We start from the raw sequence: 15,777 nt of genomic DNA on the forward strand, positions 1-15,777 counted from the left end.
AGGGTCAGTGACCACAGAGTAGCATTGGCTTCATTTTAACAAAGGAAATCTTTGTTGTTTAACTACTTGTGGGTTTTAATCCCAATTGACGTAATGTTTTGGAGCTTGGATAAAACCAGTGTTGGTGTATTGCACGCTTACGTAATTTAAAATTAAATAAAGATCAAAATGCTGAATTTTTTCATGTAACTTCTGTAGCTGGTAAGCAATGCCAGGCTCAATTATTGTTCACTTATGTCACACAGTGTGTGCTCGAAGTGTATGTAGCAGCCTCCATGTTCTCATTTGTTTACTTGTGACATGCAGAGAAAGTAAAGTATTTGATTATACTGTCTCTAGAACAGATTTTTTCTTTACTGAAAATGTAACCAGAATTAGCCAAAATGTTTGTAAAAAGAGTTTAATTCTGCAAAAAGCTACTTTGATTTTCCTTTTTAGAAGCATTTGAAGTGGTAAGTCATTTTGTAGCTGGGAAAACAAGTTCATATTTGAAATTTCTAAGAATTTTTTCATGTCCACTTGCTCTACATTATTTAGAGATTTAGCATGTGCAAATGTAGAAATTTTGCTATAATAGAGGCAGCTATTTTAAAAATTACTTGAAAGTATTTATGTAGAGAGCGCTTCTTTTAAATCTTAGGTGGTGGTGTTGGGGCTTTATTTATTTATTTGATTTGTTCTCTTATATCTCTTTGGAAAAAGAAAAAAATTTGGGAAAATAAATGGGAACCATAGCAGTGCTTTCCTTTTCCTTTATTTGTCCCTGGAACTGCATAAAAACTTCAGGTCATGCTCTGCATGATCTGTGTTATAAACCAAGAGTTAAAGAAAGTGAAGTTCTCTTTCAATTTTCCCATGTTCTGATACAGCAGTCATGGAAACATAGGCTTGGGTTGGAAGAGACCTTAAATCTCATCTGGTTCCAACACCCAGGATGCAGCCCAGGATGTTGTTGGCCTTTCAGTCTGCAAGTGCACATTGCAGGATCATGTCCAGCTTTTCATCCACAAGAAAACACCCAAGTCCTTCCCTGCAGTTTATCTCAATCTGCTCTCAGTTTGTCCCCCAGTCTGGACTCATATTTGGGATTGCCCTGACCCAGCACCTTGACTTGCTGAACTTCATGAGGTTCTTGTGAGCCTACCTCTCCAGTTTGTCCAGGTCCCTCTGGATGCCATCCAGTCCTTCTGTTGTGTCATCTGCACCACTCAGCTTTGTGTCATATGCAGACTTGCCAAGGGTATATTTGGAATGTTAATAGAGCCAGACTCTCCCTATAACACATGTTCTTAAGATCTGGAGTATATAATTCTAGTCAAAGAAGAGACAGTGATCAGATACTGCTGTGAGCCACATTCACATGTGCTTTCAACGATAACAGGCTTTGCTTGGTAGGATCTCTGAGTAGCGTAACTTGAAGTTGTGTATATAACAACACTATAATATTAGTATTGATTAATTTCATAATAAGAAAAAATTCCTCAGAATTAGTGCCCTGATTCAAATCAGCTTGCCTTGAATCTTTTTAATCAATGAAAATAGATCAATCCCAGAAAAAATGTTGTTCTGTATGAAGTAATATATTTTTTCCCTCTTAAAAATTCACTGTGGAGTCATAGTTCAAGGACTAGCTGAAGGGATCTATAAAATTATTCCTCAGTTTTACTGAGAGCCAAGGCGAGATCTTTGACAGCAGATTACTGGATCATCTCTTATGAGCATTGCCTGAAGTTCTTTATGTATATGGTGCAGTTACAAAAGCAGCTCCCTTTAAATCAGTAGATAAGATCGCTGTGCATTTACTCCAATATAGTCTGTATTGTAAATGTAGGAAATAACATACAATTAAAAACAAAAGAAAAAAGGAAGAGGCAGCAGTGTTTTATAAATCTCCAAATTCTCACTTAGAAATTAATATTTTGGGGTTTAAATGTATAGGGAGTTCAGAGCACTATAAATAAAGTAGGGTTATGTCAAGCTTGAAAAGATCTTTCAAGATGATGTGCAATTTTATGGTAATAATTCTGTACTTAGTTATTGAAGATGATATATCTCAAAATGAGGTAAAAAAAATGAGTGGTGGACATAAGGTAACTTAATTACTGAAGGCATTTGAGCTTTGAAGTGGTGTGGCTTTTGAAGGCAAGAATATTTTCACAAAGTAAGCAAAGAGGTAAAAATTTATAGTGTTATGTTGATAAGAAGATCAAAGTTCATTCTAGAGGAAATGTATCATCACTTACTAGATTTCTTAAAATAAACATACCTGAGTTTTGTTGTTTAATCTTTAATTTAAAATTATTTTGGCTATTTGTTATTATTTATTAAATACATTTTAATAATTTTATCTTACAATGCTTTTGACTTACAGTTCTGGGTTTTATCTTTTTTTGTGACAGAAACTAGCAAAAGAATATGAATGACACTGAAACTGGACTTAGCCTAAATGCTTTCAAGCACTGAGAATGCAGGATCATAGACATTTTAATGTAGCTATTTGGGTGTTTGTTGTTATTTATATAGTTCTTTTCATTATCTCCCAAATAATTTTACTGCTAAAAAGATTGTTGTGCAAGAAATTAATACCACTGTTAGCAAATCCAGACTAAAAATAATGTAGTCAGTGACTAATTAGAGTATACAAAACTATGTGGTTTACTTTTAGTTAGATATGTTTGTGGAATTTTCTACAATTATATGATCAATAAACACTAATTTTACACTTAATTTGAAATCCAGTTGAAACTGAAGTTCTACAGTGTTTGTCATATTGGATGGCTTAGCTGTTTATGTAATTTTTTTTTCCTTATGCTGCACATAAATAATCTTTGGTGGGTTGCTTGTCTTTGCTTCATGCTCACATCACAAGTATGATTAATGAGTATTCTGCTGAGCAAATTATAGGATGCTGTTAAAATAGTTCAGGTAAGTGACTCAACTTCAGAAGTGCAGCTTGCACTTAAACTTTATAGTAGTAGGATTGAGTAGTTAAATTGTCTGGTTACAGATAAACATGGTGCCTGATGGTATGAAATATTAGCCATACTTATTGATCCTATATACAAAGCTTACAGTCTGTCTTGGTAACAAGCTCATAAACACTGAGCTGGACATGATGATCCTTGTGTGTTCCTTCCAACTCAGCATATTCTGTGATATTACTGCACTTGAGTAAATGTGCTGCACAAATTCACCCTTATAGACAGGGTGTTACCCCTTGCTTGATGCAGTCCTGACTTGGGTAGGACTGAGATCTCAATTACTGCTTGACTTTTCGTGGAATACTATTCAAAGGGTAAGAAGTATTCATCAGGGACAAATGTGCCAAGATTTTTTTTGTGGATGAAATCTGGAGCATATGCACTAGCATTTGAAACAGGAATAAGGAAATATATAAGTAAAAAGAAAAAGTGATCTGAAGAGCAAATAGAATGTGTAGTTCTTAAAGTGTTTCAGACTTTTCAGTCTGGAGTTTACTTAGGTGTCTGTACACTGTGGGAGTGTCCTGCTGGCTTCTGTTTGAATGGCTATACATGCAAATTGAAGAGGAAAAGGCATCAAAACTGTCAAAGACTGTACTAGTTGAGTGCCATCATGCTATACTTAATAAAAAGGGAGCAGTGACTTCATCAGAGTGTACTGCAGTAGGTTTCCATTTTATTTTTCTAAAGCTAGGGTATTGCAACTCATTTGTGTAATTACCCTCATCAGGAAGTTTATATATGAAGTAGAAAATAAGTATTTTAGCCCCAAAAGTGTATTTAGACTCTCCAGAAAAGTCTCCTAGTCACAGGCTGTGCACTCTGCTAGTGCACAGGCTGGATGAATCTTTGTTCTACCTAAACAACTGTATAGCAAAAAGAGGTAAAAATCAAGAGGCCAGAGAGAACAAGAAAGCAACAGCAGAACCAATGAAGAGAATATCTGGCTAGGAGAATTGAAAGAAGAACTCAGTTCTTCTTGAAAAGTGGTACCATTTTTGAGGCCTTTATTGAAAGAACAGTAATGATTGCTTTTTAGTGTTGTATTTGAGTAGAAGAGGCATTTGCAGCCATTTAAGGTGCTTTTAAATGATATTCCTAGTTTCTCTTGGGACTGTATATTTACAATCATATTTCACCATTAGAAAATTACTAGTGACAATTCTGTTGCTGGTTTCGATGAGAGTTATTAAGGTGTGTAGAACAAGGAAGAGTTTAGGAATGAAAAGCAAGTGAAATTGCTAAGGAATTATCTTTAAGACTATGTAAACCAAAGTTCAGTTCCTTTATGATATACTTGCTCCAGTATGATAGCTTGTTAGCACTATCTTCTTTTTTAACCCTGCAGTCTGCCTTCATGTTGATGTAGGACAATGGTGATATGTTAGACTTTGTAGCTTATAATAGTCATCGTCAGTCGTTACATGGCTCATAAGGCAGAGTTTATTTTTTGCCAGCTGCAAAGCTGGAATATCTTCTTCAATCCCTCTGCTATTCACTTTTATTGACCTGCTTTTATTAACCTGTTCCTTTGGTTTGGTTTTGAAGACAATTTTTAGCTCATGTAGAAAATAAGATTTGACTACAGTCTTGACAAAAAGCTTATCTGAACATCTTTAGAAAGAAAATGTGGGCCTTTTCTGATGGTCATGAATTATATGGTAAGTTAGGTGTAAAACACAGTTAACTTGAAATCAGTTGAAAAAAGACTGAAAAAAAAGTCATCTTTATGTATCAGTGATGAAATAATAATGGATTATTGTTTTATCAGTCATTTTGTTCCTATTTTGGAAAGTGCTGAGATATCGGAAGTTTAAAATGATGTCATAAGAGATATTTCAGACTGTGAGACTTGACACTCATTTTATTATGAGAGATGTCTGAGACATGGCTTGATCACACCTAGTACGTCTTTGAGGAGGACACTGCTGATTCCTGTGAACTTCTTGGTCTGTCATACAAAAGAAATATATATTCCTCTTTGTAGAAGGGAAAGCTGTCTTGAACTGGATGTAAGACACTACTTCTTAATTAAGGAAGATTAGTAGGAAACCCTGCCTTGAAGTGAGACAGTATCTCTATCACTTGAAGAGACATAATTGGTGTTTGACTTACAGAATATTTGCTGCAATTTGCTCAGTGCTTTCGGGCTGTGTTATGCAGGAGTTAACATGATTACCATTATAGCCATATGTGAATTTAAAATCCATGCTTCCTTCAAATCTTAGACTGTAAATCTTGTGAACAGATCTGTAGGTATAACAATATGTTAAAAATAATAAAAAAGAAAACCCTTTAACATTCACTGGTAATTTGTTGGTTTTGGGGTTGAAGTGGGGGAATGAGAGCTAAAATAATAATTGATGTAAGTTGCAGTAGTCATGACTGAGAGTTTAAGTGATAGTTGACTGATGCAGTCCAGAGCAACCATTTCTGCAGGTTAGTTATAGTTTGCATTTAACTCAGAGGACAAAAACCACAATGACCAAAATATGTCTTCCCTCATATTTAGTTTATGACTTGTATCGGTTGAAGTTAGTGATAAAAAAATTTGTAGCTGCTTCCTTAATTCTTCAATGCCAATGCATTCAAAGATTGGAGAAACTGTATTTATTTTTGTATGCTGCAATTCAAATAGTGTTATACTGATTCAAATCAAGCCCATCAGTTCAAACTCACTGGAGGCATCGTAGTGCACTTGGCATCTGCTTTAGTCTTTTGGTTCATTGTGAGGGTTAGCCTTGTCTAACAGGCAGACTCCCTGCTATCTCCAGAATCTTCATTATCTCAAGCTTAATGTGCAGTTGGAAAGTCTGCAGGTATTTGTGAAAGCACAAATGTATGGGGATGCATGATGTATACTCAGCAAAATAAAAACTTTGAGCCCAAGCAAAGACCACTTTTTCTGATGCCACCTCTTTCATCACTGAGATCATCCATGCCATAAAGACAGCTAATAGATAATTCTTAACACAGTGCCCACCTAATATTCTATGTTTTTTAAAGATATTGCCATTTCAGCATTGAATGAAAATTGTTGATGTGCAAGTCTTCAGAAACAGAGATAATATGATGTAGCTGAGAACCAATGAAATAAATCCCTGCTAATATCTGATCTCTGGTGCTAATTTCTGTTCCAAATGTAGCAGTTTTATTCACACTTACATAATTGTATGCTGCAGTTGCATTTCTGTGTATTTGTTTTGCTATTATTTAGAATAGAAATCTGAAGTAAGTTTTACCTGAATGCAGTAGTGATTCTCTTAGTTTTTGGCTAGACCTCAAATAGACAGCAGGTATCCCCAGAATGTAAACTCAAATAAGGAATGAAGGGAGAATGGAGTTGTGTTTGCTACTAGTGCAGGGGTTTTTTGTTTTGTTTGTCACAGATGTTTACAGTTAGTTGCAGTTGGTTCTAGTCACTCTCCAGCTAGTGAGGCAGAACAGCTATGATTTATCCAAAGCCTTTTTAAATTATTAAGCTGCTGTTGTGAAGATTTTTCTGATTAGGCAAATTTTTAAATATTACTAAATACAAAAATGGCACCAATTCACTAGAGATACCATTTCCTCATCATTGTTTTAGATATGTTCTTTATTAATTTGCATTTCTCAAGAACGCTTGACCCATCTTGCCATAGTGACATTGATTTCAGGTCACTAGTCAGTGATGTGGCTTACTGGAGCTTATTGTTCCTGTTGGTTTTGGGAGAGAGGGGCTAATAAAAGGAGGCAGAAGCAAAATGCAGAATATGACTACAAAACAAGGCTCTGGGTCAGTTTTGCTTTGAAATAGAATGGTTTGTCACAAGTGACCTGTTTCTCACACATGCTGTTATTTCATTCAGCAATAAACACATTTTCCCCACCTCAAAACAAGGATTTCAAAACTGAATGTTTTACAGACGACTTCTGAGTTTAATTGAAATCTTTTACTTGCCACTGCTTTGGGGATGTGGTGTGTGCAAAAATGTGGTCATGCATTAATTTTTGTAGAGGGAGGGGCATAGCAAGGATCTATAGAAAGTGTAACAGAAAAGAGAAGGCGTTCCATCTAAAAAAACTTAAGAACAGAGCAGAGTGGTGGCTTTTGTTGCAGGGAGCTGACTTGCATTAAGTCTAAAGATTGTTCCTGACCTTCTTAACAGGCAGTTACAGTGCATAGGAACATTTGACCTTATTATCACAACCGTAATTCAGGAAAGCTCTTCAACAATGGACAAAATCTGTTGGTGCAGCATTTAACATTCTGTAATATAGAAAAACCTGGCAAAAATAGAAAAAATGTAGTGATTGCAATAATCAAACCTTTTATAGTCTTCAGCTGAAGTGAGACACTTTCTCTCTGAAGCTAAATTTGCACGTAGGAAAGTGTCTATCAGTAAAGAGTTAAATAAAAAGAATGTCATGCATGTGTATGTGATTCTAAATCCAGAAGTGTTACATTTCCTTTGTTGGCATTAGTTTCTGCTGAATATACAGGATATATATGGTGAAGACTAAGCCCTTCTGTTATTGGTCTGAAGTGTTTTAACAGAAGTGTGGCATGCTTGGCTGAAAAGACTGGAGGTTTTAACAGATCAAAGCATGTATATTTTGTTCTTGCTGGATATTTTTCTGCTTATCCATTTGCATTGTATTGACCAACTACATTAACAGGAATTTTATCTGGAGCAAGACTTCCTTTAAGAATCACTAGTGTGTAAAGTAGTGGTACATGGTAGAATTTTGTTTTGAGTGCTTAAAGCAAAAGCTTTTGAACAATTTTTTGATTGATATTTTTTTCTCCAAGTATTAATGGCCATCTTTAGGGGTGGCTCCAGTCTTCGTGGCTCTTGATGAAAAATAAAATTGATAAGAAGCTATTGAAACATGCCATTTTTCTGATCTCATGTAATTCTCTACTTGCTGCTGCTGTGAGAGATGGAGTCTTATTATTGTCAGAGGATGTAGACTGACTATTGAATATTCAGGGAAATGCAAGCATCATGAGGTATTTCTGTTAGACTGCTTTATTTTTCCTGTGATTTTTGAGATTTTCCCCATTTTCAACCCAGCTGTTCAACAGTCAACTCCTTTAGTGGCTATGCTGCAATGTACACTTTTCTCTTGTAACAGTGGTGAGCCTTGAGATTAATGCTTCGTGGAAGGGCTTGTGATGGCTTTTTACAGAGGTACTCAGTAGGAAGAGGTTTTAGGAGAACTTGTGTTTCCTGAAGTCACCTGCAAGTCCCTTTGCTGGAAGGAAGCAGATGAGGTGTCAGCTGTGCCACTTGTGCATTTCCCATTAAGAGTCCTATTCTGTTTCCCATAGAGCCTGTGAAAAGAAAATGTGTTGTCCAGACTTGGGCAGAAAAGTAAAGCTTTTTAGAATATGTGACAATAAATATTTTCAGTTGTCATTGTTCACAGCTCTGTAATATTAATGTGAAAATATTACCTCAAGTAGGTTAATAGACAACTGCCACATCATTTTCTCTTTCTTCCCCTGCCCCTTCCTAAATTCACAGTAGTAATGCAACTTTTTTCCCTTGTTGTTTGTTTGGCTTATTTGTTTTGGGGTTTTGTATGTTTAAATTTTCATTCCCCCTTTCTTTGTAACTAAGGACAATTACTTCATAATACAAAAAGATATATCCTAACAATAGCAAACGTGTCTTCTGTGTGCTGTAAAAGCATAAAAATATAAAGCAGGAGAAGATGACGTATCATTGTCTAGGATACTAGATAAATAATGCATTTGATATGATGGCAAACAAAATTGCTGGAAAAACAAGGGCAGATTTGACCATAATTGAAACAGCTGTTATTTGCACTATCTGTTTGTTGCAGAAGAGTTGTTTGAGCATTTGACACCTCTAATATTGCCTTATATAGGTTTTGTTTTTATTATTTAGTACAGGCTTTCTATTTTGTTGGTGTAAGTAGACTACAGCTGTTTTTGTCAGAAGCACTGAGTAGCTATGCACCTGTGGTATACAAGCCTGTTTCTCTTGGCCTTTCTCTTTTAAGTGAAATTGAAGTCTTTATTGCTTTTCTTACATACTCTGCTTTCTATCAGCTGAGAGACATAATTGAAGGCTTTTTTATTGTAGCAGACAAGCTTTGAAAACTTTCTAAGTGGATTTTAATTTTCCTTTCCTAAGGTCATATTAATGAAAAAATTACTCTGTAGTTGGAAAATGGAACATGGAGAATGCCACGTGTATTTTGATCTCTGTTTCATTGGGTAATTACTTCCCTGTTTTCCAGTTTGAGAATTAAGGATCAAGGTGCAAATGCTTTCCTTTCACTACCAAAAGCTGGGATAGTTGGATAAAATGTCTTCTGACATTGCATTATCCTCTGTGTTGCTGCTTCAGAGAATATGGGATGCTTTGCTCAGTAGTTGCTTAAGCTGGGCAAATCCAAACCTTGGTGTTTGCATCATGAAAGGCCAAGTTGGGTCTAGCAAGATTTACTAGCACAGGCTCAGTCCCATGTGAACACAGCGATGGTATTTGTGGGGCCAACTTGTACCTGTGAAAAGGTTAATGTCTTTCTTGGCTTTTGTGCTGCAAAGAAACTGAATTCTCTTTTGGCTGCATCCCTGGCACAGTTAACTCACACAATAACAAATCATTCTGCTGTAATTGAGAGTTGAGCAAGTCTACTTTTTGTGAAACTCAATAGTTACAATTCTGAACTAATTGTTAGGGAGAATGAATTCAAATAAGATCCTTCTCTATTAAGCTTCACTGTCTTTTTGTTACCTCTTTGACTTCCTTCACTTAAAGAAAAACCCATCATGCCTTCCTAATCTTGCATCAGGAGTGATAAAATAGAACATCATGCATCAAAAACTTGTGGTTCTTCTCTGCTGTTGTCAACAGCAACTGTTTGACCACCTGTCATTGTGAAACTAGGCGAACACAGACAAATTGTTCTGTTTTTTCCATTATTATTGCATCTCTTCAGGTTATCCTTCTTTTGCTTTATCACGAATATTACAAATAGGTGTTTCTCCAGAAGAGATAGGTAACTAATTCAGATAATGTCCATCAGCACCCTCTGAAAAAGTTGTATGAAAACAAGATTTAATGTGGGAGAAGTGCATTTATTACTGTCAGAAACATAGCATGCACAGATGTGTTAGAACACTGAACTGTGTTTGTCTTAAGTGTTACAACAGCTTAGTTTTCAGATTGCAAAGAATATTTTCACAGCTTTTAAGGACTGGAAACCCCTCACCCCTTCCCTTAACGAAAGCATAAATTCTACAAAAATGGAAGTGGCCATCTAAGAATAAATTGATATTGGGGATACCAGTAACTGCTGATTTAACCTAACCATCATTCAGATGATTTTCTTGAAGGATCTGATTAATTATTCTCTTACGTTTGCAGGGCTAATTACAACCACATCCAGAAAACTAGATCGAGAGCAGCAGGAAGAGCACATACTGGAGGTAAATAATTTATTTAGATTGCTGAAAAACAGTGACTGTAAGTTCATTGCTCTTTTACAAAGAATTGAGTTTCCCAGGCTTGATTACTATATGAAGAATTTTTAAAAACTGGTTTTCAGAAGTAATTTCCTTCTGTGTTCATTATGTTGCAATGCAGATAACCACCTGTCTTATAGGTTGATTATAAAAATAGTGTTTTGAGGCTTTTTTGCTAAAAAAGAGTAAAGGTACAGATTGAATGCAGTTTTTTTTTCTATATCTCAAAACAAAGATTTACATTCAAATGGTACAAAGGTGTAATTGTTAAAAGGAGTGTGATTCTTCTTTTTATCTTCCTGTGTAATTATTGGAATAGCTATGTCAGCCTAACTTTTGCTGAGTATATGCTTCTGCAAAAGAAGTGCAGAATGTTTTTATAATATGTAGAATACAAAAGGATGGTACATGAGTAGCCCTGTTTTCTGCATAACTTGTTTATCAGTCACATCAGCTGCAGGACATGCTTTGTAGAGCCCGAGTCCAAGAGCGTGAAACTTGTAACATAATGCTTTTATTTAACTACATTTAATTAATTACCTGAGTTTATTTAAGAGCTTATGTCATTCTCTGTCGAACAACCTGAAAGGAAAACACAAAGAGAACTTTAAGTCATCCAGTTTCACAGTGTTGTGAAGCAGTGTAATGGCATAGTACTTCTGTAGTGAAGACTTAATATTCACAGCGATCCTTATGTCCTAAGATTTATCTGGAACGTTTACTGTGCCTCTTGTCCTGGATGACAGATAAAAGACTTCAATGGGAGTTAGTCAAATTAATGTTGAAGCACCTCTAGATTTACTCAAAACTTGTGAAATCCTTAGAAAGGTGTTCCAGTAGGAGTGCAATGACTGCAGAGACGTGGAGATGAATGTATTTATTCCCTGATAGCGCAAAATATCCTTTTGCATAATGGCAGTATATGTGTAGTTTTCCTGGGTCTTTTGTATCCCTTTGGTGCATTGCAAGCTGGATTAATGCAGCTATTGGACCAAATTTTTAATCATTATTTTAATTTCTTTATCAGCTTTGAAAAGAATACTTTATACCTAAGTAGCAATGGGGCAGAATTTCCTCTGTGGTGTGTTTCTAGAAGTAATAGTAAAAAAATTAATTAAATGGTAAATCTGATTTAGTACTAGACATAATAATCCTGTAAATTTTAAAGTAATTATATAATTCTCTTTTCAAATTGCCTTCTTAGATCAGGTTGTCTTAGTTTCCCAAAGCACTTCATGTCCATTATGTCTTGTTTCTTGACCACTGCTATGTATATTGGTTGTAAAATTGGTAAATCGTGTTTTTCACTTCTCCATATATTATACTAGGTTTTTAAAATTAGACTTATACAATAAATAAAATGAGCTGTGGATTGCTTCTGATCCTGAGGCAACATGGCCCATATGGCTTTGATTGCTTACACCTTATCCCTGGAACAGGGTGACCACGTCCAAGTTGCCTGTTGAAAATTGTGTCTGAATTGTGTGAATTTTCAGGCTACAGCTAAGAAACGTGTGTGTGTGTGTGTTCTACTTGTTCTGGGCCAAAACTTATGCTGGAGTTGTATCACACTCACGGTGTAATATTATGGACAGTTGTCTGCTAGCAGTCATGCTAATTTAAGCTTAACTTTATAACCTTAAGCTAACATGTACAGAACTCAGAAAGTTTATTTTTAGGATTACAATGTCACGTAATGGTATATAAATCCTCCTGCTTTCATCATTCTGTATAAAATAGCAGTTTAAGTTCATTGCTCTTTAGTTTGGAACATTGTTTATTGTCTGCTGGTGTAATTTATAATTCTTCGTTCTTTGTTCATTTTGAATCCCAACTGGTTGTTTAAGTTTTAATTAAAAGACTGTGAAGTATGTGATGGAAGAACTCTTAACTACAGAGCAATACTAACAGACAGCCTGGCCTAAAGTAGCAGTTTTCCCCTGTATTAGTATTATATTTACAACTCTGATAATAGGTTGGAAAGAAACCCAGAAATGCACAGAATGATGGACAGTATTATGACCCAAATGCTGAGCTAATTAATTGAGCATTGAAACGTGTACCAGATGGGTAGGTGGGTTTATTCCTTTTTGCTATTAAATTTGATCTTTGCACTTCTGCGTACATAATAGTAATTAATATGCCCCATTTTTTATTCCCAGTTTGTGTTTTCTGAGTTCTGGTTCTCACTTTCTTATGCATTTATTTTAGATTAGCTTCATGTTATTCTCTCATCTCTTAGTATACCCTTTGTTATGTCAGTAATGCTTTCAAAACTGATGTTGCATTCAAATCAAATAGATGTTTCTCAAATTTGCCTTTGTTATTTGCTTCATTCAGGGCAATGCTAATTTTATGTTAATTGACATGTTATCCCATACCCCTTGTAATTTCCTCACTTGGGATATGCTTTGGTTTTCTCATTGGGTGTGGTTGGGTTTTTTTTGTGAACTGAAACGTACATGGTGATGTTCCATTACAAGTACTAAAGGGAACAGATACTCAAATATGTGGAAATCATACCATCTGTTAGAGATGAGCGTGAATGTTTGGCATTTCATGTTGCATTTAATGTGTCAAAATATTAAGATAATAGCTGAATATGCTTTTGAGTACCTTTTGTAAATACTCACCTTATAGCTTTTGGCAAGTGCTTTAACTGAAGTTAGGGGATAACTGCACAGTTGTTTAGGCAGTTGTAGGAAAACCTCATTTAGGGAGGAGCATTGTTGGAAGGACCATGTTTGAGCTCTGACTTGACCCTTGTTAATAAAAACAGGTAACAGTAACGGACAACGGTACTCCTGCAAAATCGACAATTGCACGGGTGATTGTGAAGGTCTTAGATGAGAATGACAACAAGCCTCAATTCTTGCAAAAATTCTACAAAATTCGGCTTCCAGAGCGTGGTAAACCCGAGCGAGAGAGAACTGCTAGGAGAGAGCCGATCTATCGAGTTATTGCTGCAGATAAAGATGAAGGCCCCAATGCAGAGATCTCCTACAGCATTGAAGATGGTGATGAACATGGCAAATTCTTTATTGAACCAAAAACTGGAGTGGTTTCATCAAAGAAATTTTCTGCGGCAAGGGACTACGATATCCTTTCAGTGAGTGAAAATTCTGTTTATCATGAATATGTAAAGTGTTCTTTTATCTGTTCATTTCTTATTCAGTAGTTGGCAGGTGAGTGACTGCAGTATCTGAAGGAAGAAAGCTTCAACAAATCCCGAAGTATTGTTTTGTGTGTTTGTTTGGTTTTTATTAAGGGATGATTTGAGCTGTTTGTGTTGTGTACTAAGAACTGCTGTTCTTTCCCAGAACTTGACAGATAATTTATGTGATGAGGGAACATAAACAATCAGTTTGACTCACCTTCAGGAAGAAAGCAAAATAAAAGTGAATTTATGGTAACAGTTTGTGCTGCTATCAGGTGCTGCATACTTTTTCTCCATTTGCTGCCCAGATAATGAAGGGCAAGTGGCACTTTGAGAGACACTTAACCTTTTTGGAAATATCTCACACGAGCAAACATGCTTGGAGCTTATTACTGCTTTCTATTCATGTGACATAATGATTTATGTGATCCTGTAGCCTAAAAGATGTGTCTGTTTCACAGATTAAAGCTGTAGATAATGGTCGCCCACAAAAATCTTCGACTACACGGCTTCACATAGAATGGATTCCAAAGCCCGTCCCACCCACAGAGCCTATTTATTTTGAGGAATCATTTTTTTCTTTTACGGTGATGGAAAGTGACCCAGTTGCTCACATGATTGGTGTGATAGCTGTTGAACCTCTTGGAACACCACTTTGGTTTGACATAACGGGTAAGGATGCCTTAAGGGCCTTTATTATTAGAAACAAATGCATGGAGTCTGAAATACTGGAGGGCTCATTGCAGCTTGGTTTTAATCACTCTTCTAAATAATGCAAGGTTTTGACATTCTTTAAATGCAGATGTGGATTTTATAAATCAAAATTATTTAATTTTTATCAATGCCACTCTGTATCAAAGATTAAAATTAAGTTGCAAAATATCTGCTGTGTTGCAGTTTTAAAATATTTCTGAATATTGTGTCACTGAAATGAAAACTAATGAAGTCAATCTCATAGGCTGTGTGATAGGAAAGGAAATAAGAAGCTAGTTTTCTGCAAAGCAGGATAGTATGCTCAAAAAGAGATTTTACTGTTCTCATGGATTTCTTCTCCTCTGGGCTGCTTCTCAGTTTGCTGTCCTTTAATTCAGTACTAAAAGGAAAGCTTGCAATGTTCCTAATCCCAGCAATCTTCTTCCTGTACATATTCTTTCTACTAAATCTTATCTTAACTTCTACCATTGAAAGGGGATTTCTAACCAGTAATATGACTGTATGTTGATGTCATGGTAACAAAATTAATAGTACTTTTTTGAAGTTTAGACTTAGTCACTAGACTTACGAATACCAGTAATACACAGAGTGTTCACTGCATAGCTGACAGTAAAACCAAGTTCTGTTGTGTGTTAAGTGTGTTAGAATCAAGGAGAATGGCATAGCTTTGTTTCAAAAGAGCTGCCTTGTAGTGAACTGCTTCTAGTCCTAAGTAAACTCTGTCAGTCTCTATCAGATTTTTGATAGATTTATGATTCGATAGATTTGTGATTTTTCTACTACATTCACAAAAGCAGGATCTTTTTCATCTCGGTTACTACCGAAAACTTTTGCTATGATTGTGATGTGAAGTTGCTGGGAAGAGCATATTTTAAAATATTTCTCAATAGTTTAAGTATTTTAAACATATGTTTTGCTGGTATGTATTTTCTGAGGTGTATTGGGAACAGCAACAGTTAAAAATAAAGTTTATGAAACTAACACAAGTAGCAGGAATATACAAATGCCAAATACATGAGGGTGTTTTCAAACATTTTTCAAGCACATACAAACAGATACAATTCTTCCCTAAAATCATGCTTCATGCATGAACAATCTGTAATGATAGTGAAAATCATAGCTAATGCATTAAATACTTACATAGAATTTTTAAATGGTTCTTACTAATATATTCTTGGAAAAAAAAAAAGTTCCTGTCCAAATAGATTATAATTGATAAAAAGTGTTGGTATTTAGATAAACCTAGAGGTTACAGATCTGTACAAAATTCTCATAGGAGCAAAGTTCTGCATTCGAGGTATTTTGGAACTGAGACTTCTCTTTCAGTATTCTCCCAAACACACTCAGGGATAGGGGAGTAGAAAAGCAGAAAGTATAAAAATAAGTGAGCAGGAAAAAATGAGAAGGTATTGTCTACTCCAATTCAAATTAGGGTTATCCAT

General features: G+C 35.5%; 1 protein-coding gene across 6 annotated transcripts in view; it reads left to right on the forward strand.

The window, feature by feature from the left end:
* The window catches only part of FAT1 (FAT atypical cadherin 1), a 103,374-nt gene that overhangs the window by 43,264 nt on the left and 44,333 nt on the right, over positions 1-15,777 (forward strand). For all 6 annotated transcript variants that reach the window (XR_010998030.1, XM_068186868.1, XM_068186869.1 and 3 more), the window contains 3 exons: positions 10,367-10,428; positions 13,244-13,573; positions 14,083-14,293. Coding sequence is in view for 5 of the 6 variants with exons in the window: in XM_068186868.1 (XP_068042969.1) it covers positions 10,367-10,428; positions 13,244-13,573; positions 14,083-14,293 (603 nt within the window). In the remaining variant the exon portion in view is untranslated. The remainder of the gene's footprint in view (positions 1-10,366; positions 10,429-13,243; positions 13,574-14,082; positions 14,294-15,777) is intronic.

This window comes from Anomalospiza imberbis, chromosome 4, assembly GCF_031753505.1.
Source record: "Anomalospiza imberbis isolate Cuckoo-Finch-1a 21T00152 chromosome 4, ASM3175350v1, whole genome shotgun sequence".
NCBI classification, from domain to species: domain Eukaryota; kingdom Metazoa; phylum Chordata; class Aves; order Passeriformes; family Viduidae; genus Anomalospiza; species Anomalospiza imberbis.